At 37.9% G+C, this 23501-nt stretch overlaps 1 protein-coding gene across 14 annotated transcripts in view; it reads left to right on the top strand.

The window, feature by feature from the left end:
- Positions 1–618: 618 nt before the first annotated feature.
- Positions 619–23501, top strand: part of LOC105032660 (serine/arginine-rich splicing factor SR34A) — a 46044-nt gene continuing 23161 nt past the window's right edge. For 4 of the 14 annotated variants that reach the window (XM_073247031.1, XM_073247029.1, XM_073247030.1 and 1 more), the window contains exons 1-11: positions 629–840; positions 4964–5005; positions 5245–5298; positions 5453–5563; positions 11936–12001; positions 12076–12150; positions 12226–12337; positions 12491–12537; positions 12616–12673; positions 15977–16026; positions 16106–16162. In XM_073247031.1, coding sequence (XP_073103132.1) covers positions 5477–5563; positions 11936–12001; positions 12076–12150; positions 12226–12337; positions 12491–12537; positions 12616–12673; positions 15977–16026; positions 16106–16162 — 552 coding nt within the window. In that variant the 5' untranslated portion in view covers positions 629–840; positions 4964–5005; positions 5245–5298; positions 5453–5476. Of the gene's footprint in view, positions 841–4778; positions 4848–4963; positions 5006–5244; positions 5305–5452; positions 5564–11935; positions 12002–12075; positions 12151–12225; positions 12338–12490; positions 12538–12615; positions 12674–15976; positions 16027–16105; positions 16163–23501 lie in introns of all 14 variants that reach the window. The other 10 variants (XM_073247035.1, XM_073247034.1, XM_073247032.1 and 7 more) reach the window with 7 other exon arrangements.

Genomic DNA, 23501 nt, shown 5'->3' with positions numbered 1-23501 from the left:
GTTTCTATCTTGGGAGCATGAGCAACTTAGTTTTCTCTATCGTAGGTCAGTGTTATATTTTTAATCTATCTTCCTCAAATGGTGATATAAAGATGGTAAAAATTTTTAAAAGTCAAGATATCCGAATCCATACTATTTTTAATCCTTCTTTTAGTTACTTTCTGGTTAATCCGGTATCAGAGGCCATCTGCATAGGGCAACCCTCTCTATTTTGCTTGTCACCGTTCTTTTTTATCGTATTTGAACGGAACTTTGCGAGCAAGCCTCGTGATACTCACACGGGACGAAAAAGAGCAACAGCAGATGTAAAATCCAAAATCAAATATATTTTTTATCAAATTTCTTTTTTTTTTTCAAATAAGATGGAAAAAATGTTGATACCAAGCACGCCCTTACTCGGCGATTGGCCAGGGCGTTTGTCTGGAGAGCGAGAATCCATTCGGATCAGAACCGGGGATGGAGGATTTCAAGTCGATTGGGCCTCGGTTGCCACGTGGCACTCGCCTAGGCGATTGGGCCTCGCCTGGTCGCTTTGTTTGAATAGACGCTCGCCCACGCCATCCCAAGCGGAGTCGCGTCGAGCCAAATTGGATGGCAAGTCAGGTCGAGTGACTCGGGCCAAACCAGCAAAGGGTGGGGCAGAGAGAGAGAGAGAGAGAGAGCGAGCGAGGGAGGGGAAACAGCCCGTCATCCAACCTAGGGCAGAAGGGAGCATTCTCCATCGCTTACGTCTCGCTCGCGCTCTCCTCCCTCTTTGCTCGATCTCGGGAGACGGTGGCTGGCCGGGCGAGGCTTGCAAGGATTTGGGTCGACAACTCTGCTGATCGACGGTTGATTGAGGTGAACTCCTCCCTTCCTCTCTCGACTCTCTCTCTCTCTCTCCCCCCCTATCCGTACTTTTTTCTTTCCTCTAGCTTCTTGTTGCTATTCCTCTGAGGAGTAGGATCGGTCCAAGCCTCGTTTTACTTCTTATTTCCCTACCCCTTTGTCTGTGAATGAGCTTTGAAGTTTCTTTTATAGCCTATTGTTCCGAAACAGTGTTCTATGCGAATGTTAGGACATAAAAGATTGCTTACGTGCTTTGTATATTCTTAATTTTTGTATTTTTTTTTAATTCAGAATAGTTGTTACAAGTAGTTTGCTATGTTTTACATTCTGAACCTTTTGAACTATTTTTGTCTGTCCTCTAATGGAATTAATGTTTTTACTGTGTTTGTGAGAGCTTAGAATGCTCTGAGGAATACTGTGAAAGCACTGCGATAGTCTACGTTTCTTTTTTTTTATTGAATAAACTTCAATATTATCTTTTGGATTTGAAATCATCTGATTTTTACTCTTGATTTTGTTGTTGTATTATGCTGTAGAAAGAAGAAACTTTGGTTTGCTGTCTTTTAATATGTCTTCAATAGTAGTAAGGTACGAGTGTTACAAGTGTTGTCATACTAGTGAGACACTCTTGTTAACAATAATTTGGATAGTTGCATTTACAATCGTCAATCAAAAGATAAAATTTTAGTTTTGTCATATGTAAAATCATGCATTAATTGTAACAAATGTATCTTTGGGTCATGTGATATGGATAGTTTTTTGAGAAAGATGCCAGCTTTAATCAATAACTGATATATACACATACACATAAACATACATATATATATATACATATATATACATTGTTTGATAAATGATGTAAACATTGTGTACCCTGGGTAATCACCAAATCACTTGGGCTGTCACCTAGGTTAAAAGGAGGGTCCATCTCCTGGAGTCAAGCGAGCAATTTGACAACTATGATATTTGCAGACATATCTATATAATGTGGACCTGTCTGTCTCTGATTTTTTAAAAGATCATGTCTGACTCTTGCATACTTGGACACTGACATCTGTATCAGTTGTCTAGGTAACACTATATTCAAGCTATTGGTCACTTTGTTCTGTTCCACTGATTTTTACTTAGAGGTAAGGGTGAATTGCTGAAGAAACAAACTTTAGTTAGTATGATCATGTCGGGTTTCATTTGCTGACTGATAAACCAAACTGCTTTCATGATTAATCTATATGACAAATTCCTGTTGGAAAAGATACTTTCCTAGTGGTGCATGGCATGATAAAACATATAGAATTCAAGGCCATAGGTAAATATCTTTTTTTCCCTCTTGTTTAGGTCTCATAAAAAGGACACTGACCATCCTTTTTCCACCAATCAAACATAGAGTATCATCAGATTATACCCTGAATAGTTTTTGAAATCAGAAAATGGAAGTCATCATTCCTTAGTTATGGATTATATAACTTGAAGGCAAAGGGGTTCCTTTATAATTTCAAGGGCTTATGATGAAACTATAGACTCTGATGAATCTTTGGTAGAAAGAAGCCAAACCTTGGAAGCTTTGAATATGTCGAAGTGAAGATGGCCTTGATCTTGTTTGGGTCTCCCTTTAGTCCTCTAATGGATATCATGCAATCAAGAATGCTACTAATATATAGATGGTCTCAATACCTTTCATTAGGCATAATCACACCTCTAGCTTATGTGGGCTGTCGGGATAATCTCGTTGCAACAGATGTTATAGTTTCTTAATGCAATCACATAGAGGTGATAATTTCACCGGAAAGGTTAGTATGAGCGGACAAATGAGTAAGTTTCTTGTTGTAGAGGACCATACTGATCTACCAGAAAGAAACAAAGAAGACTGTATAAAGGTTTTGCTCTATGATTTTGCTTCTACACCTGTTATAGATTATATAGGTTAGTTGACAACTGATATTTGGCTTATATCCCATATGGTTTTTCTTGCAGCTTTATTTAACAAATGGGCTAGGAGGGCATGTGTTAAATTTGATCTATGCATTTGTATTTGGAAAATGACGGCCTAATTTTTTGTTGAATGTGAAAAATGTGAAATGAGGGTCTAAATTTTTGTTGATGAATCTTTGATAGAAGAAAACCAAACATTGGAAGCTTTGAATATGTCAAAATGAAGATGGCATTCACCATCCTCAATGACCTTGATATTGTTTGGGTCTCCCTTTAGTCTTCTAATAAATATCATGCAACCAAGAATACGATGAAAATATATATGGTCTCAATACATTTTATTAGGCATAATCACACATCTAGGTTTTGTGGGGTGTCGGGATAATCTCTTTTTAACAGATGTTATAGTTTCTTGATGCAACCACATAGAGGTGATAATTTCATTGTAGAGGATAGTATGAGCATTGGTATGGACAAATGAGTAAGTTTCTGGTTGTAGAGGACCATACTGATCTACCAGAAAGAAAAAAAAAGAAGACTATACGAAGGTTTTGCTCTATGATTTCACTCCTACACTTGTTATAGATTAGAGAGGTTAGTTGACAACTAATATACGGCTTATCTCCTGTGGGGTTTTCTATGCAGCTTTATTTAACAGAAAGGCAAGGAGGGCAGGTGTTAAATTTGATCCATGTGTTTGTATTTGGAAAAGGAGGGTCTAAATTTGTGTTGAATGTAAAAAATGTGAAGTACTTTTTATTTGTATGTTCATTTGCAAACAAGGGTCCATTTAAATTCAGTGGCCAAGATTTAATGAGCAAGTACTTTTTTAATACCAGTTTAAGACAACATCATAGAGCAGGCTGGCTAAAGCAAGGATTTGCTATTGGACTGTTTTTTGACTGCTATGCTTGTGAGATCCAACTGAATTTATTTTACTGTGTGTGCCTTGTGTGTTTCCATGCACATGCATTCACATGTCTGTGTTGCACCTGCATATTTATGTGTAGCAGTTGCATCAACAATTTGTTAGATGTGTTGGAAAAGAAGATGATGTAAAAAACCGGAAAGAATTTTGAGGAAGTCCTGGAAGAGTTTGCGATGTCTTAGAATTATGACTTAAATGGAATGATTCACAAAGAAGGTTTAACAAAGCTAGCTCAGTCGGATGGTCTAGTGCTTCTTTTTTATAATAAGTTAGCATCTTTTGCAGTCCAGCCTGTCACATTATGTCAGGAAATACATTTAGACAGAACTCTTTCAAGTCATGGCTATTATCTATTTCATTAGTCTACATCCTTGAAATTTCTTGTCTTCTTTTTTTGGGATATTCATCTTTTTGAATTTTGCTGGTGATTATTGAGACCATGACATGTTATTTTGACTGTGCAAATGAGACTACTTGCTTTTATGTATATCGCAAATAAGAGTGACTATTATGTTGGGTTGGGTTATGGCATAGGCACTCTCCTTTATACATATATACTAGTCCATAAGCTTGTGTATTGCATGTTAAGTCTTGAAAAGTATAGATTTTATAACAAGTATGCTTATTATGCCTATAGAAATGAAAATAATTATAGATAAAGAAGTTTACATATAAACAAATGAAACTATTAAGAATTCATGGTTGATATTTAAGTGATTTATTTTATAGGAAGTAAATGGGACATGCATTCCACTCACATTACAATAGATAAACATTATTAAATGGATAGTGGTTTTTAAGAAAAGAAGTGGGGTGGGGGGAGGAGCGGTTATGTTGACCATTGTGAGAGTCACCTAAGCCACCCATCTTTAAATTTGAATTTGATTCTTGTCCAATGAGAGAATTACAACTTTTTAACTGTAAATGTGGACAAACGTATATGCGTGTGTATATATGTATGCATGTGTGTGTGTGTGTCTGAATATATATGCATATATGTCTGAAAATATGGCTATGATTTCTTCTTTTTTAAATTCTTGATTGTATCCTATAATGTCTTGACTATCTGAAATTTATATGGGTGTACAAATAGCAATGAAGTCTGCAATGTGGTTTCTGTTAATTGTCAACCTTGTAGACATTCAAGAAAGGTAGCATTTGGGTATTGCCCCTATCAACCCTCTAACTATTATGATTTCTAACTATTATGATTTCATTGTTCATTAACACAACTAAGAGTTGAGGTGATCTAAGCTTTGTAGCTCATGCATATTCCAGGTCTTGTTTCTGTCAATGCTGTTGTGAAGAAATCTAAACAAGGTAAATCAATAGATCTTTTGTGAATTTTATGCATCTTGTAACACACACACTTCCTTTATGATAGATGAATGATGCTGGAAATAGGAGCTTTGCAGCTGTCAGTAGGACTGTAGAGGGGTGGGAGAAGTTTGTGGAGTCGTAGGAATTTTGGTAGAGGTTCTGGCATGTAAATAGGAGCTCTAGTCTGCACCTTGATAAAGTGGATGATCTGTTCAACTTTTTTTTTCAATTATTTATAGCTATGGAGCCTTTTGGTGGATAGGAGCAATGGAGCTGGTGGAGCACCATTCTTGGTTTGGGTCACAGTTTTGACTTTTGTTCATTTTTTAATCATCATGCGGGATCCGTGCTGTTATGCAATGGCAATTGTTAGAATTGGATTGAGTATGAAATGTAGTTTTGTTAAGAGACTATGTTTTTAATAGTTTATCTTTTCTCCTTGTACAGGCTTTACTATCTATTGTGTCAACAATGACTGGTCGTTTAAGTCGTACAATCTATGTTGGCAACCTTCCTATAGATATACGAGAATCAGAAATTGAAGATTTATTTTACAAGGTTTGTATTGGTCATACTTTTCTCAAGAAATTAAATTTTGCTCATACTATGTTCTCATTTAAGTGGTGGATCTCTCCAGATTTACTTTATATAGCTTTTCGATCTTTCATTGGATGCAACTTTGCTAGCTGTGTTAGAATAATGATATCATTGTTGATTGCCTATCATATAAATACCACGTTATGTGGTTATAACCACATGTATGTTTGTGTGATCCTATCTACTTTCATCTATTTATTTGTCTGTGAACAGTATCTGATGAGCAGACTGATAAATTTTAAAAGAGAATGATAGATTTATGAGCCTATTATGCTGAATTCCAAGGGATGACGAAACATCATTATAATTAGGACACTGAAATGTTATAAAGACTAAATAGGATGACTTATTGAAACTTATAAAATTTAGTAGTTAATAGTTTGATCCCAGGATTCAAAATTGTATATAAGTTAGTGTTGTAAAATATTGTGCATTCTGCTGCATATGTGCCAGCATGTGGTCAGTTGATCGCACCTCGTCGCATATGCACAGTTACTATATGCAGTCATATCACAAATGGATTGAAGAGGCGGTTCACTTGGCATGGTGCAGCCACATATGTTGCATGGTTAATATTTATACTACTAATATAGAGCCTGCTTAGCATTCGAAGGCCCATATGTATGGCCCACTCTTATATATGCTTGAGCAGGGGAAGCGGGTTCAGGCTGATGGTTAGATTTGATATTTGTTTCAGGGAGGTTCAGTGCAATTATTAGTAATGTTAATATATCAATTATTTTATACTTGTTGATATTAGGTACTGGGTAATAAGCAATAAGTAGTAACTGTCAGTAATTATTATTATAGAGATTATTGTTGTCCATCTAAAGGATGGGTTTTAATAGTCGTTATTACATCCTCGAGACCACCCAATCTCTTCTTGCTGCTAAACTGTTCCAACCTCGTGTCTCAAAGCAGTTGTTACATTGGCGTATCTTATCAATTATATGCATCCAGAATAACTGCTGGTAGCTCTTTCTTTATCTTCTGTATTCCTAACCTCTTTATTCTCATGTGTGTATTTGGTTGTTAACCTATTTTCTTTTTCTTCCTACAGCTAATTGAACCAAATACATAGCTATGTGCACTATGTACATCTTTCTAGATTAAATCTTGGGCATTCAATCTATCAGTTTGATGCCTATGGAGCATCATTTATGGGTCCTCAATGTGTAGCTTTTGAGCATCTACCCTCTTATGCTATTCTGTCTGCTGTTTCAATTCTCTTTGCATGGATGGTAATATTGTTTTCACCAGTGGCATTTTGACTGACCTTTCTGTTTTCAAGATTTCTAGCTCTTTTTTATTTTATACCAAAAGACTCTGCTTTATCCAGCTAGTTACTGATAAACATGCTGATTCTCAACATCTCCATGGATGCAATCCTGCTTCACTTTCTCTCCCTCATGTATTGCTATCCTACTCATGAGGGCAAGATAGCCAAAGTGGATTTCTGTTACTGATGTATAACTGCACTGTCATGGAGGTATCTTATGGGTACCTTATTGTTGGAGCCTATTGCCAACCCTTTTTGTTCCCTAGATTACCCATTTGAAAAATCATTCCCTCAAAACTTGGAAAATTTAACATATATCTTAAATAAGAATATGATGGTTTGGTGGGGTGATATAATGCTTGATTAATGGTTCACGGCTTCATCAGAAAGTAAAATATGTACTATTAGACGTTTGACCTTGCTGTTTCTAGGATAACTACCATCCGGTTGTTCTTGTTGTGTGATATTCTATGGAGGCCTTTTAGTTATATGTGAAGAATGTGTTTCTTTAGAGTCATCTTCATGATTCTTTGGTGTAGCCTTCTTGTAGTCTTCCCCTTCCAACTAACTAGTTTGCATTTGGGAATTCTTGATACTAAATGAGCTCCTTGGTCTTATTAAAGAAAACTTAGTCCACATGTCTTTATAGTCAGATTTCATTAAGACAAGCATAATCATGCTGCCTTTTGTTTTATTCTTCCCATTTTATCATCTAGATGGATGTCATGATTAATATAGAGAATCACCCACATCATATTAAACTTCTCTAGGAATATCATCAAAATTAATTTGATATGCACTTTGGATTTTGTTGTTAGTTCCTCAGGCTTAAGCTGATCCATAATTTTGAAAATATCTGTTTTGTTAGCATAACTAGATGATTGACATCATTTTCATGCTCACTTTTATAGACGCTTGGGTTTGCTATGGCAATATCGGTGCTTGGGTTGGTCGGCCAATGGTATGGTACGGTGTGTCCCACTATCGTTTCTGTACAGGGCCTGAATCGATCTAGAGAGAGGGCGGAGGGAGAATGAGAGAGGAAGAGAGAGGGGGGAGGAAAGGAGAGGGAGAGAGGGCTTTTAAAGGCTGTCGGAGGGCAGCTGAGTTCGTTGCATTGCTGCTGAGCTTGGTGGAAGCCGGAGGAGGCTGGAGGGAGGGGAAGAGAGGGAGAGGAGGGTGCCTAAGGCCTTCAGAGGGCTAGTGAGGTTGTCGTTGGCTACGGTTGAGGGTGGAGAAGGCTGGAGGAGGGGGTCCACCCTCTCGATCGAAATAGGGACTTCGGCTTCTGTTTTATATTTGTTTGAGATTTATCAGATGAAGTTGATAACTGTTTTGCGGACTCCACTTTTTTTTTTTTTGGGGATTTCGGTTAAGTCAGCAACTTCGGAGGCCTTCAACACCCTCCCCTCTCTCTCCCTCTCCTTCCCTCCTTTCACCCTCCTCTGGCGTCCACTGAGTTCAGCAGTGGCACAGTGAGCTGGGCAGCCTCTGGAGGCCCTCTCTCTTCCTCTCTTTCCTTCTCCCTCTCCTCATTAGTTTCTCGTTTTGAATGTCGGAACTGTTCCGATCGGCCTACGATATGGTTTAGCATGTCTCGAACTGGGCAGTTTGGTGAACCCTGCTTAGATCACTTTTTCATAAAGCTTCATTGAAAGCTTTGGTTTGCAAGGGCAAGTTTCTGTTTTAAATTACACGTTGCAGTTGCTTGTTGACAATGTGAACTGTTTCTCAATCTTTTGCCAAGACATTGCCTAAGCAACATTAGGCAATGCAGTTTGTAATTCTAGTATGAACTACTCACAATGCTTCTGTTTGTAATATCTGCTTTCTATAGCATACGACCACAACAAAGAGTCCGTTTTGTCTTATTTGGTGCTTCAACTTTGAGCCCTTTTTGATGTATGCTAGTTTGATGTTGTACAGTTTGCTTCTCCTTGCTGTCTTCTGTATCTTTCTTGGGCTCTATCCTGTGTCTTGGAACATGAGGAAGGAAGAAGTATGATCCAGGGCTTACACATCCAAGGAATTTGTTTTCCTTCATTGCCTTGACAATGGTGTCTTTTTTGATGCCCCTATTCCTTGTCACTATGACAACTACAGTACTTTCTAGTTTTTTAGCAATTCAATATTTTGATTGGACCAAACACAGTATGATTGTTTTTTTTTTTTTAAACTTTATGTAAACCTTGCTTGAAGTCTTTTCTTACTACTTATATCCTCTATAAATTGTTTTTAGACTCTCTTTGCTAGGCAAGCTTTTGATGTATGATGGTGAATTTGAGGGATAGTTTATAAGTACGTATATAAAAATTGCATGTTCTTTACTTTTCTTCATTTTTCTGTTGTTTTATTTACCAGCTATATATAAAAAACTATCTATTATGTATTGGATTATTTCCCAAATTGAAAATTGTGCAAAGCTTTTGCCTTGTTTTCTTCTCCTTTCTTTTAATGACAATTGCAAGTTAAAGGAGTGGTGAGGATTGAGGACTAATAAGAGGTGGTGGGTCACACAAAAATAGACACAGATTCGATAAAAATTTCTGGATGAGTGAAGGGAAGATAGCTGAAAATAGGCAACCCAACTTGCAAGAGTTCATTGAGAGCTTCTATGTGCTAGTGGTGATGTGTAATACTTTAACTTGGAAAGAGCCTATCCCAGGTTGAAATTGAGTGTTTATCAGCCTCATATTATCTGGTACTTATTATTTGATCCTGAACTGATGGGAATGATGTGAGGCAACTCAAGCTTGTATCATGTTGCGTCACTCATACAAGGCACACTAAGGTGTATTCACTTTGTACCACTCGGTACATTCTTTTTGTCTCATTTATACCAAGGTATGCTGTGGCGTATTGCCCTTGTATCTACCATATTGGCATGACACTACTTCCTGATACTCTGAAACTTCTGGGGTTACCATGGGGTGCATGCCTCGGGGTATCGAGAGGAGTAATGGTTGTGCTGTAGCATGGTCATGGCATGATATTGGAGGGCTCGGGAAGCTTGATATTTGGCATGGTGGTGGACTATCTAGACATGTGGATGCTTGGGGATTCTTCCTAGATTTTAGGAGGGATGGGTGCTTTGGACACATTTTTGACTCTTCCAGGCCTGTATGACACATGCCAGCTATGTCATGATTGCAAGGCAAGGAGGTGTCATGCTCGGAGGGTCTTGTGCAGAGGCATTTGGGATGGTGTTGGTTAGACAAGTTGGCTACATTGTATGGAGGGGATTTGCATGAGGTTGGTCCTTATGGAGTTGTATGGGCTACCTATCCATTCTTGATCTCGGTGGAGTGTAGAAGTGATAGGGAACTAGTCGGGGAATGGTCTGGCCTACCCTGATAGGCCAATCTAGTGAGCATTGTAGGGTGATGTCCTGTAGGGATCCATAGGAGCCGATCAGCCATGGAGTAGTGGAGCATGAGCGTGGCTGAAGGAAAATTAGTTGGATATTGTGCCTTGGAGCTAGGCCAAGGATCAATGACATCCGAGAGGGTTGTGCTGAGGAGAGGATAGTGTGGTGCAAGGATTTGTTGGCCGAATATATTTACCTGATGGGCAGACTTGGATGCTAGTGCTGCAGCAGTGCACAATGTTGTGCGAGCAGATTGTGGCCAAGGAATGTTGGGCGGTATGGTCGTGGACCTTGAGGGGTATGGTAGTGCACAAGGATAAACATGACATGAACATTGTCGAGCGATATGGCTATAGGAAGGGAAGGCATATTGAGGATGCAAGACCATGATTGTGGCATGAGAGCTTGTGGGGAAGCTTCAACAGTGGAATTTGGGACGGCCGGAACGTGCATTATCAATTGTGATTTCAAGCGACCATGGGGCATGTGGACTTAGTGGTTTGGCTGAGTGACACAAGAAGATGGTTTGCCTTAGCCTGATGCATAGTTGTGGCATTGCATGGTTGTGTCATGTGGATTTGGTCCATGTATTCTTGAAGGGAAGCATGGTGGCTTTTTGATTAGGGCCACAGTGGATTTGTCGTGGCATGGAAGAACTTTGGTGGGAAGTAATTGGCTGGTGGGGCAAAGCTGTTGAATTTGCACAAAGGTACCGAGTTGCGAGTGATATTAGGCAAATTGGGTTGTGTCATGTTGTGTCACTCATACAGCGGATGCCATGGTCTATTAATTCTGTCCAACTCAGTACACTTTTTTTTTTTGGCACATTTGTACCAAGGTGTGTTGAGGCATATTGCCGTTGTATCAATAATCGTACCATAGTGGCCTGCCACTGTTGCAGTACCGATCCTTATGATTTAAATCCTTCATATAGACCTTGAATATGGGCCTTACAAATACAAATAAGAAACAAAAACTAGAGCCCAGTAATATTTTAAAAAGGCTTGGAACTGCCTAGTCTTGGACTTGTATGCAGGCTACCTTGTGGGTGCACAAGAGATTCTCTTAGTTCTTGGCTAGCCTGCTTTTTACATTTTTTTTTTTTTTTTTGGTTAGGTTGGTATTACATTTGGTTGGTTAGGGTATTAGGTTGGAATATTATAACGTACACTGTCTTTCATAGACATCGTTGACAGTTTAACATAAATAACCATGAACGACTATTGTAACTCTCACTGTCTTATCTACTCGTCAATGACAGTAACAAAAGTAACCATGGTGCTTCTTCATCACAGTGATTCATTCTATTTGGGCTTTCCTAAAAATAATCGAGTCCGACGATTTGGGGCTTTGATACCATGAAATATGAAAAGTTTGAGTGGTAGATTGTGTTATCTCTCATCAGGGGAGAAGCCAATGCAGAAAGTTGCATAACTCAAGCCAAATGATGTTGGTGCTTAGGTATATAGCCTGTACTGCATAGTTGCTTTATGTGGTGAAGACTTTTGAAGATGTGCTTTAATTCAATCTTTTGAATTTTTAAGTAGATATTCTGTTAGTATGATATGTATAAATGCCAGTAGTCATAAAGGCATGTTCTTCCTTTCTCGGAACATGCAACTTATTAATGTTTGTAGTTCATGGAATTTACTGCTACCTTTGATATCTTGTTATATTCTGATTGCAGTATGGTCGCATAGTGGAAATTGAACTAAAGAATCCACCTCGGCCGCCTGGTTATTGTTTTGTTGAGGTAAACTCTATTACTTAACATTCAGACCTTTCAGCAATTTTCTCTTGTTTCATGTTTAACTTGTTATTCCACAGTTTGAAAGTTCTAGAGATGCTGATGATGCAATCCGGGGTCGTGATGGCTATAATTTTGATGGCCACCGTTTAAGGGTAACTGAGACTATTTTTGGTCTTTGTGATTATAATACCACCGGTGATTTGATTCTTCTTGGGCTCTGCCTGCAGGTTGAGCTAGCCCATGGGGGCAGAGGGCAGTCATCTTCAATTGGACGGAGCAATGGATATGGAAGTGGGAGGGGCAGTAAATATGGAGTTTCCCGCCGTTCTGAATATCGAGGTGCTTGCAAGAAATTGAACTTTATCTTATTTTAATGAAATTCTCATTTCCTGTTATTATAGCTGTATATGCTTTGATAAACACCACAAAATGGCTAGTTGTTATTTTCGTGGAGCTGAATTTTAAACTCTCAACCTTTTTTAACTTTTGCAGTTGTTGTTCGTGGGCTTCCTTCTTCAGCTTCATGGCAAGATTTAAAGGTGTGAGCACCTCCTACTAAGATTATTAATTTTTCCCCCTTTCTGAGCTCGTGGCTTCTAACCCATTTTATTTCTTAGGATCATATGAGAAAGGCTGGGGATGTATGTTTTGCTCAAGTTTTCCGGGATGGTGATGGTAGGCCTTCTACAACTATCACGATTTGTTGTTTTTGGATTAATTCTTAAAGCAGTAAATCTTAAAGCAAGGAATGATGATGATTGGCTTGCGGTAAAGATATTAATGATGCCTAATCATCATATTAACAAGATTAGTCTTGTCCTATGATTCAACAACTATGTGAATGTGTGCCTGTATGCTGGGATTTAAGTTCCAGCAGGACATCCCGTAGGATACTGGGACGAGGTGCCATCCCATGTGTCAGGTCATGACTATCGCACCATCGTCCCAATATCTTGATCAAGACGTCTTTGGACATTTGCTGTCTCAGTGTCGGGATGGGGCGGGAAGATGGCACGTCATGTTCTATGGGAAAACCAAAACAACTCCATCCCACGGGATTTAAAATCTTGCCTGTAAATACACGTGTGTCTGCATTCATTTGCACACATGCATGCACAACTTGTGTGCTGGTGGAGATGATGCTATTCATATGTTTGTACATCTCTTTTTTAGAAGTGACTGCTCATAATGATATGAGTGAAGCTCAAGGCCTTGATTTCTCACCATGATAAGCGTATGTTCTTGAAACTCTTCAGCCATGTCATGGTGAAAGTACTTCACCATGATATGCAAATCCTTGTTTGGCATTACATATTTTTTTGCCTTCTTTTTTAAAATAAAAATATTAAAATTGACTTTGAATACATGTTTGGTACTTATTTCCTATTTTCTATTAAAAAACATTTCTAATGACTTCTGAAAAAGTGGAAGCAAAAGAATCTTGTTTTCATTTTTTTTTTCTTTTTAAAAACAGAGAGCTGAAGTTTCCAAATAGACCCCACAAAAATCCTCTTCAATTCCCTTTCCCCCAAGGCATAGTCACCAGGACTGCTGCTTTTCTCACCGCCACCACTTCCGCTACCACTGCTGCTGCCATCACCACTAGCATGGCCACTGCAGCTGCTGAAGTATGGAAGAGTGATTTTTTTCTTAGTGTTTAGAGAAAAAAATGGTTGACTATATAAAACATCTTTACAATGTCTTAAAATTTTAAATAAAGCAAAAACTAAATTTGTTTTCTATTTTTGAAACTACGAAGTAAAAAAAAAGAAGTGAAAATAATGCACAATGCAACTATAGTTTCTGTATTTTTTTATTCAGGTATTGGATAGTTTTCTCTCCCTCTTGCTGTATGGTCTATAAGTATATAATGATCAATCTACCAAAAGTGATAGCCTTCATGTGCATGGCAACCATTGTTTTAAAATATGGTTTATCAGCTGCATATGCAGATGCAAGCATTTGACTGCACTGTGTTGGGTAAGGGCGGTTTCCATGTGGGGGCAGGTCACGTTGTGGGTCATGGGCATCTTCATCAGCCTAATTATCTTGCATATGTGGCCTGGGCCTTGTGCTAGGATACATATTTTTCTCTTCTCCATTACATTTAATATTTGGTCAAATTGCTTGTTGCGTTAGACTACTTGAAATTTAAGCATAAGGTATAGGGGTTGTTTTTATTTTTATTTTTATTTTGAATCTAACATATCATGCTGTACTGACATAGGCTCCCATATAAGTGTGAAATTTATACTTAATGTCTTCCTTTTTTCTATTCTTCCCTTATTTCTGTCTATCTTAATAAACCTGATTGCTTTTTAATATTTCTTAGATGACAACTATCTATGCGATACACCAACCACCTGAATTCGATTGCTGCTTTTGAAATATCTGATGTGATCCGGAATGTAGCTGTACTTTGATGCTTTAGAAATAAAGCCAGTATTTGATCTCCTCAACCAATTGTAAAATCTTTGTTTGACAATCTCTTTTTTTTTTTTTTGGTGGGGGCTAAAGATGTGTACCTTACATAACACTTTTCTATGTAAGGTTTGAGTTTGATGATTTGTTTAAATTTTATTAACTTTAGACAAGATTTTATAATTTCAATCTCCTATAGGCAAGGTATGCCATACCATAGTGAACCAGATGATACGTGGTGTACCACATCGATACATAGTACAGGGGGTGTACCAACACTCGGTACGCCGAACTAGCCCCTATATCAAGCGTATTGGTAGAGTGACAGGGTGGACCTAATACGGGTTCTGGTATCGAGATGGCGTACCTTGCCTGTGGGTTATATCTTTTCTTTTTTTTTTTCTAGTCCAATATTTGAAAAGAAAAAAAATAAATCATTGAAGGCCCTTTTTTTTTTATAGAGGTTGGTTTTATATACCCATTATGATTTTTAGGGAGCAGATACTGTGTTGACAGAGCTACACCTTAAGTTTTTGGTTCTTCTGAAATTTCTCTTACATTTTTTCTAAAAATTTGATTTTGTCCTGTTAAGCTTATGTTTCATTTATTGATGGCAGTTCATAGTTTGAATTGAAAGAAACCATATCTTTTTTTTTTAATTTTTTTTAAAGATGTTTGGAATGACCTGATTGGTGAGGATTAATGGCCTCATAATAATGGCCTCTGATGGTGATGACCAATTTTTAACTAAGCAGAAATTTTGAAAATATTGAGTATCTATTACGTTCCTTGACCTAAGTCTGCTTAATTTGTTGTTGCTTTTTGGCAGGATCAACTTCTGCAATTATTGAAGCTACCTTCCTGCTTTTCTATAGAGTTGATTATATTTAGATGTTAATTTACCATCCTATGGGAACTGTAGCAGCTAGATCTAGCTTAGCCTTTGGCACCTACACAGTTGAAGTACTTGGAACGATATACATTTTTGTATTAATATGCTAAAATGACCTTCTAAAGTTTGAGGTATTTGAATAGGATTGACAGGTCAGTTTGACTCCATGGACATATCACAATAAAACTGCAAGCTAAGATAGTTTATGCCTAAGCTAAAACTTTGTGACGTTATTGCAAGCTTACATGCCTACAATTGCATTTGTGAAATGATGAGTGACAAGTATAAAAATTGAGTTATTATTCAACCTAATTAATAGAAACTTTCTACTGCAGCTCTCACGCATTTTATTTTCTTATTAGGATGCATTCCCTGATTGCTCCTTTGCTCATTGTTTACTTGCTGAACTATTTCTACTTCTAGACATCATATTCTTATGAAACTTTCTACTGCAATTTTCACGCATTACATGCTCTGCTTGGAATGCTTTCCATGCTTACTGTTTTCCCTGTGGTTCACCTGCTGAATTTATGTTTAATTTTGGACATGCTGACTTAGATTCATGTAACACTTTCCATGCTTACTATTTTCCCTATGGTTCACCTACTGAATTTATATTTCTAATTATAGACATGCTGACTTAGATTTTTTGCTTGCTTTTTTAGGCACTATGGGTTTGGTTGATTATACTAATTATGAGGACATGAAGTATGCTGTAAGCATCAGTCTCTGTTATTTTTACTCCTCTACTTTGCAACTTCTTTTGTGATATGTATGTATTTGTTGATTATCAGATTCGGAAGCTTGATGATTCCGAGTTCCGAAATCCCTTCTCGAGGTCCTATATTCGAGTAAGTTCTCTTAGTACTGTAGATGTGACTTCTTATCGGTAAGTGACATCCATTTTTCTTGTATAAAGCATAACTGAGTATTTATAGTATCTGCAAAAACAAGAAATTGGCTCGGGGGCATGGTTATTATTTCTATATTTTCAAAATCAAGTAGCAAATTGCTGACCGATCTAGGGTTAGGAATATCCAGAACATCGGAGTTCTTCTCTAGTACGAATCTAATTTGCAAGTTCCTCAATCAATCCACATAGTTTGGATCGGTCAACATGGTTTCATGTAGTGAAAATAAAGAAGCCATAATGTAGATTTAAATCTACATAAATAAAGAACAATAGTATAAGCAGACTACTCATGTTTGATATGCATAACTAGATGAGGTCTTTTAACTAGTTATATCTCTCACTATTTTGTCGGATATCATAGTTCTCTCCTATGGTAAACAAGAAACCTTAATTTGGTTTCTTAATGGGGTTGAGATCTTAATCACTCAATGAAATCTTGTGGATATCACAACAAATCTCAATAAGTTCAAAAGTAGAAAAACCTATCCAATTGCATCTCATGCAATTCTCAACATAATTCTTGCCTCTAAAAACACTTAACCTTCTGGATATCACAACAAACTATAATATTTTTTTAGTTAAGTCAGATCCTTCATTTCCATACAGTCATATCTGAAAAATGCTGCCCTTATGGATATCATAACAAAGCAACATATCCAAAATATACCATAAAGCATTTAATATGCACCAAGACAACTCCACATCAATTCTCGTAACAAGTCTTGTGGATATCACAACAAACTTACTATGATCTTTGATAGGGTATTGACTAGGCATGAAAGAAGACATATGTAGTGTTCAAAATACTGAGTAAATTTTATTTAAGATTTGAACTAATCTAATTGGCCAGAAAAGTGTTAAGATTGGTGGGGGTCTCTCCGTTGCTTTTCTTAGACACCAATAAATTGGCTAGGTTAGCAAATGGAACCAATTAAAGAACCACCGCACTTGAAACACTCCTTAGATACCAATTGATTAATCGATTCAAGAAATAAGTCTGCTACCGGTTCACAACACAACGACTTAATAGAATTTTTATGAGGGCTTTAATGGTCTCATGCACATCCTAATTCAATCAATCATAACGATGTACTATTATTGTTGTATCTTTATAAACATAACAACTAATCATGGCATCTAATCATATCTCTTAAGATATGAAATCATAATCATACAACATGATTATAACATAGCAACTTAAGCATATCATATGCATGAGGTACCAATAACATGCATCAATGTAAAACACTCTTTTCACGGTTCTTCTTGGGACATCACAGTGGCACTCCTATACGCCATAAGAGTACCTCATGGAATAGGAAGAGAGGGTCTATGAACCCTACTTGCTCTTATGACCGGACGGTCTGGTGATGAACCCCAATTCGAGTACTAGGCTATTAAGAAAAATTCTATACATCATGATTTAATGTTATGTATCTAAAACATATCTTTAAGACATGCTAGGGTTTGGATGTTCAATTAGGTTCACCCATTGATCCGACTTGAACCAAACCAAAAATCCATGTTTGATCATAATCAAGACAATATTCTAACCTTTGATTATATAAATAAAGGTAGGCTCTGGTATCACTATTGGATTCCGGTGGCGCAGCAGAAGGGCTAGGTGTTTAAAATTTTCATTCAAAATACCTGACGCATCGAAAATCCTAATGCCCATAAATCTTTGACTATAACAATCAAAGTACAATGAAATTAAACTTGGATAAGAAGAATACTTGTAGTGCTAATCCCAATTTTCATGGGGTGTCCAAGTGTCCGCCCTCCAATGATGATCCACACAAAAATTGGATCAAAGACAGCGCTCCTCCTTCACCTTGCTTCAAGAATTCTAGCCCCTAGAACTTGACTAGCCTTGTATCGGTCAGGTTTCTTCAAGAACCTGACTCGATCCTCTTAGAACCTCCTCTGGACTTCTGAATCTTCTTCTTTAGGACCTTTCCAACCCTTGTCTGGACCTGATTAGGCTTTGTCTTAAATTTCAAAGCTTTATCTTAAAATTAAGATAGGTTGTAAGAAAGAAGGGAGAGCAACGGAGATAAATTGGAAAGTAGATTGAATTGCTCTAAACACTCGATGCGCTACCCAATTTATAGCCATCAGAGGGATGCCCAAATGTAAGGACACGCCCCATCCAAAAGGCCTATCTGATCTGAATATCAGAGATAAGAGATCCTTCAAGCAGGACTCTTATCAATGATACGCTGATCAGCACATCCACTCGTGCGCGCGATCAGAGAAGGGATGTTTTCGCGTCCCTTCTCAAATCAGAAAAATTTAGAATTTTTCACGTGGAAAGAAGATTCAATTTTAATTTCAGATCGCCTAATAAGGAGTCAAAAATCCCACGGAAGGATGTGTTCCTCTTGTCTCTTCATGCGAACGCTTATCACCGCACGCGCACACGCATAGAGGTGCTTTTGGCGTCTGATACATCTCCAGATATATTTGAAAAAAATTCAGATAAATCTCCATATAAAAGCTGATTAAAAGAGGAACATTATCTGATAGGTGGTGTTCCTTTTCAATCGCATTTGATCTGCAGGACTCTTCAAAATGTGAGTAGTCACGAGACTTCACCGCGCGCGCTAGATCCTTTCTCCTTTCCAATTTTTCTCCACCCCATAATTTTCAGAAAAATTACATCTCATGCTTTGAGATGTGCACCAGAGGATGGAGGGTTATGTAGGCTGCCACACGCATCTGAATCCCAAGTCAGAAGGACTCTTCCTTTTTTGTGCCAAGAGTCCTCATTCCAAGAGGACTCTTGTAAATTGGTGTTAACTTGAGATGTGACGCCCCTTTTTTGGGCTGCTTCCGGGTGGCACGACCTGATCCAATTGTTCACTAAATTGAGTTAGCAAATTAGCAAGGTATGAGATCAAATTGATCTCCTAAGGAGCTAGGGTTTTCATACGTGCTAGCATGCTTATCGGAAACCTTGATTGAATCTAAAATTTCAATCAACCTTATTAAAAGGGTCCTTGGCCAATTTTTATATATGTGTGTGACCCATTGGGTTTCACATCTAGCCAACAGTAGGTTCGGGTGCAAGTTGATCGAATTTGATTAGATTCCAATCTAATCGATTTAGGTCCAATCGATTTAATTCGAATTCAACAATTAAAATTTTTTCTAATTGACGATCGAATTAAACTCTTTAATTCGATCAAATCTGCAAGTCAAGATTGACGTCTAGCAACATATCATGACTACTCAGAAGATGTGGAATTTGATAAAAATACCAAATATACCCTTTAGTGACAAGTTACTGTGCAATTCAATTATTCGATCATCCCTGCATCCCGAATATGTTCATGAGTATGGAATCATGTCAAACTCAAACACATTCATATCGATTCTCCATTAACCAATGATGACTGCAATGATGAAGCATTAGAAATTTTTTCTAATCTCCTTCCTGTTTTTGGCCAAAAGATTTTTCTAAGTCATCTAGGGATGAGAATATACGGAATGCGATCTCTTACTAGGAGTGATCGATTCCGTGTTGGCCTACTCATAACCTTTATACACTCTACTATATCCAGAACATCTTGTATATGTCTTAATGCCATGCCTAGGTATGAACCAAAATATGGCTTCATGTGCACAAGATTTCATGGTAATCTCAGGTCTAAGGATCACTTGCACAACTCCTACTTAGAGAAATATCTTTGACATGCAAGTAAGACTTCCATAAGATGTTCTCTGTCGTCGAGTCAATTCAGTGAACTCATTTTCAAATAAGCCCCCACATCCTTGTATTAATGTCCCACACAAGTGGCTAGTGAGATCTGTCACCCTCTCCATTGAGCATACATAGGGTGTGCCAGTCTATCCGAAATATTGATCCCCAACTAAATGTTCTTACGATCAGAAATATTTAAGATTAGAATTTTAGGTCTCACTGACATAACTCATTCATGTCTCCTAAAATCATTGTCCTAATCTTTAGGGTTCATCATAATCTTAGACATAATAAGATGCAGCTAAAATGATGAATCAATATCTTATTTTATTATCAAATAATAAATATCATTACATGAGTTAGAAAAATTACAAAGAAGTCTTATTGCAACGCACTTGCGATTGGCTTTTAGGGTACTCTTCTTTTAGCTACTTTCGTATCCTCTACTCGATCATCATTTTTCCAGTTGCTCTAACGTCGATGGCATGCTTGCGCACCTATTTAACCTATTGTCATTTGACTTATTATCCTTTCCATCAATCAATAAGTTCCTTGGTACATCCAGATAGGACAAAAATGGCAAACAAGTTTTGTGGCATATTTGGTGGGATGGTCGCATAGGTGCGATCATACCATTGTGCCCAAAGATTGACAAAGGGTTAAGAGTAAATTGGCCACCATTGCTGAGGCCACTTATAGAGCGCTACATGGTATCTTTGGTTTTAGTACTGGAATAGGTTGAAAGACTTGTTTCTATTGTTGAGAGTCAATACTATTAGCCACAACACTTTCTGACGTACATTGTGGTGGAATTAGCCATTTTTTGTGACAGACAAATCAGTTTATCAATCATTGTATGGAAATATGGGGCCCTTGAGGAACCCAAATTTGAGATTTCGGGTTATCACGGGGAGACACCTAGAGACTATCCTAAGGAATCCTTGGGATTTACAAATGGAGGTAATGTGGAGATATTACAAGCAAGTGTGGGGCTGCAATAGACCGAACCAACAACTGGTACTATGGTTAGTACTTGGATGATGTCTGAAGCCATTAGTTGCAGTCATTTGCAGAAAATTGTGCGTGAAGTTGGTGAATATATGCCAATAGGAACTCTTGATTGTTGGCCTAGGTATAGGGGGCAAAATTACAGTTGCCTTATAGAATCGGCTATTCGCGTCATGAGGGTTGGGGGCAACGTTACCAATGGATGCCTCTAAAGTTTTTCCATGTGATGTGTGTTTCGAGTCTATTCGCTGGGGGGTAGTATGATAATGCACGGGTTGATTCGGCTTTGTACTTGGCGGTGCGAAGTACTGGAGAGCCACATGTGGATTGTGGATGAGATAGTTCTCTACCAAGCATCAATATCCGCAGATGGGTCATCAGATCCATAAGCAGAAATTTTAAATAAAATAAAATAATAGTACAATAAAATCCGCCCAATGATTGCTAAATGATCGTCTATTTCTTTTAAGGCCAAAGTACATCATTGTGCAAAGGTTACAATTTGAAGGGGGTTTACAAACTTCTAGCTATGTCCTTAATGTGCTCCCATTCACGTTGTAACTGCTTGGCTAACTCGTTAGCTTCGGCCACCTTTGGCCAGGAGGGAAGGGAATTAAGACATGCAGTCTTGGAGCTGGGCACATGCTTTGAGTAGAACCTACAACTTCAATTCATGTGCCCTCTACTTGGCCAAATCTATCTTCAACCTGGTAAACATGATGAGAGCATTTGCTAGCTGTGCCTTGAGAGAAGTGATCAACTATTCAGCTGATACAACTTTAGGCTAAAGGTTGTGGTGCGATCATTTGCAGGGAATGGCTTCGTCCTCTAGTGCAGCCACATCAAGCTTGAATTCTTCCTTTTGGGATGTTGCATGATTGATTTCTTTGGCCATTGAAGCAATGGTGTGGTGCATCCAAGAGAAGTTGGATAGCCAGCTCATCAAATTATCCAAGTTGAAAGATGTCCCAGTCTAAAATCAGACTGATGGATGTGATGTCAGATATATCCCATTAACCTCCTGATCGTCGACTGATGGGATGTGGGGGGCATCATTTACACTGTATCCTAATAGCCTGCAATTAAAAGACCGATACACTAAGGGTGGCATAGGCCGAAATATCAAGGGTGCAAGCCAAGTGAATATAGCATACACCAAGGGAGCAAGAGTTGTTGGTCTAAGAAAAAGCCTTAGTGGAGTGGAGTCTAAGAATGATGGTTGGCCATTGGTTACAACTATCCATATATGGGAGGAGTGGTCAAACTACCTATTATATATGGGAATAGTGGCCTATGTGGTACACAACAGTAAAGACAAATGTCCATAGTGAGTAATGGTGCCAACTTTCTGCTACTCATGATGTGAGAGGTGCGGTGGCACCGCCTATCATGTATGGCGATAGTGGGCCATGTGGCATATATAGCGAGGACAAGTGTCTAAAATGAGTAGTAGCACCCATATTATCAGTTTAGAGGAAATACTTGTAAATATCAAATTATAATATGAAGAAAAGGACCTTTTGACATCCAACTTATTAATGAATTGTATTTTATCTTAGCTTACCCAATGAATAGATTTCTATCTTTGGAGTAGTGTTCATCGGATTTCTATTATCATAGCCTAAGCTACACCCCTATCCCTATCTAAATCCATCTTTCTCAAACTATGGTTTGATGGTGGCGAAAGTCTTTATAGGTTAAAGGCATCTGGATCCATACTGCTCTTATAACCTTCCTTTGATCACCATCTTTTTGGCTGCTCTAATGTTAGTAGCACGCCTGCATACCTATCCATCCATTGCCATTTGACTTGTCATCCTTTCTATCATCCAGCAAGTTCCTTGGCATGCTTGGATGGGATAGAAAGGGCAAACATTATTTTTTTTTCTATCAAATCAGCGGGCCTCATGGACAAACCATAGACCGAAAAATATACTAATTGAGCTATTCTAACTAGTCCATTTTTTGATTTTGGATGGTTTTGAATGGAAAGTTAAAGGTAAAGACATACGCCTTAAACTTGATCCAATTGTTCTCATTAAATGTTGTGTTACAATCCATGAATAGATAGTACCAAAAGAGAAGGTATTGTGTTTTGCAAAATCGGGGATTATGACTTTCTATGATGCACTACATTGTAGCTCTTCGGTTTTTTTTTTTTTTTTTTTCAAATTTGAAGATTTATTTCATGTCTATTGTTAGACCTGGAAAACAACATAATTGTTTTTGGGATTGTAACAACTTTTGAATTTACCTTTTACTTTGGGGGATTATAAGAAGAACTTGTAGCTATATTAGGATATTTGTATGATAAAATTTAAATTGCACCTTGTTAGTTCTAAACTAAATAGAACAAGCTTTAAGACAAATAATTGTTTGGATAAGCCTGTAGGGTGCATTTGGCTTGTGACTAGAGTTGGAATCTAAATGGATTGGAATGGTCATGTTTCGTGATGCATTTGGTTTCATGATCAGAATTGGAATCAGAATCAAAATAGATTTGAATAATACTAGGGGATAGTTGGGATTAGGTTCTCGGGGATTGGGGCATTCCCATTCTCCC

The sequence above is a fragment of the Elaeis guineensis genome, chromosome 12 (assembly GCF_000442705.2).
Source record: "Elaeis guineensis isolate ETL-2024a chromosome 12, EG11, whole genome shotgun sequence".
In the NCBI taxonomy this organism is placed as follows: Eukaryota; Viridiplantae; Streptophyta; class Magnoliopsida; order Arecales; family Arecaceae; genus Elaeis; species Elaeis guineensis.
The sequence above is the reverse complement of the archived record's forward strand: the minus strand, read 5'-3'. Positions and strand labels throughout refer to the sequence as shown.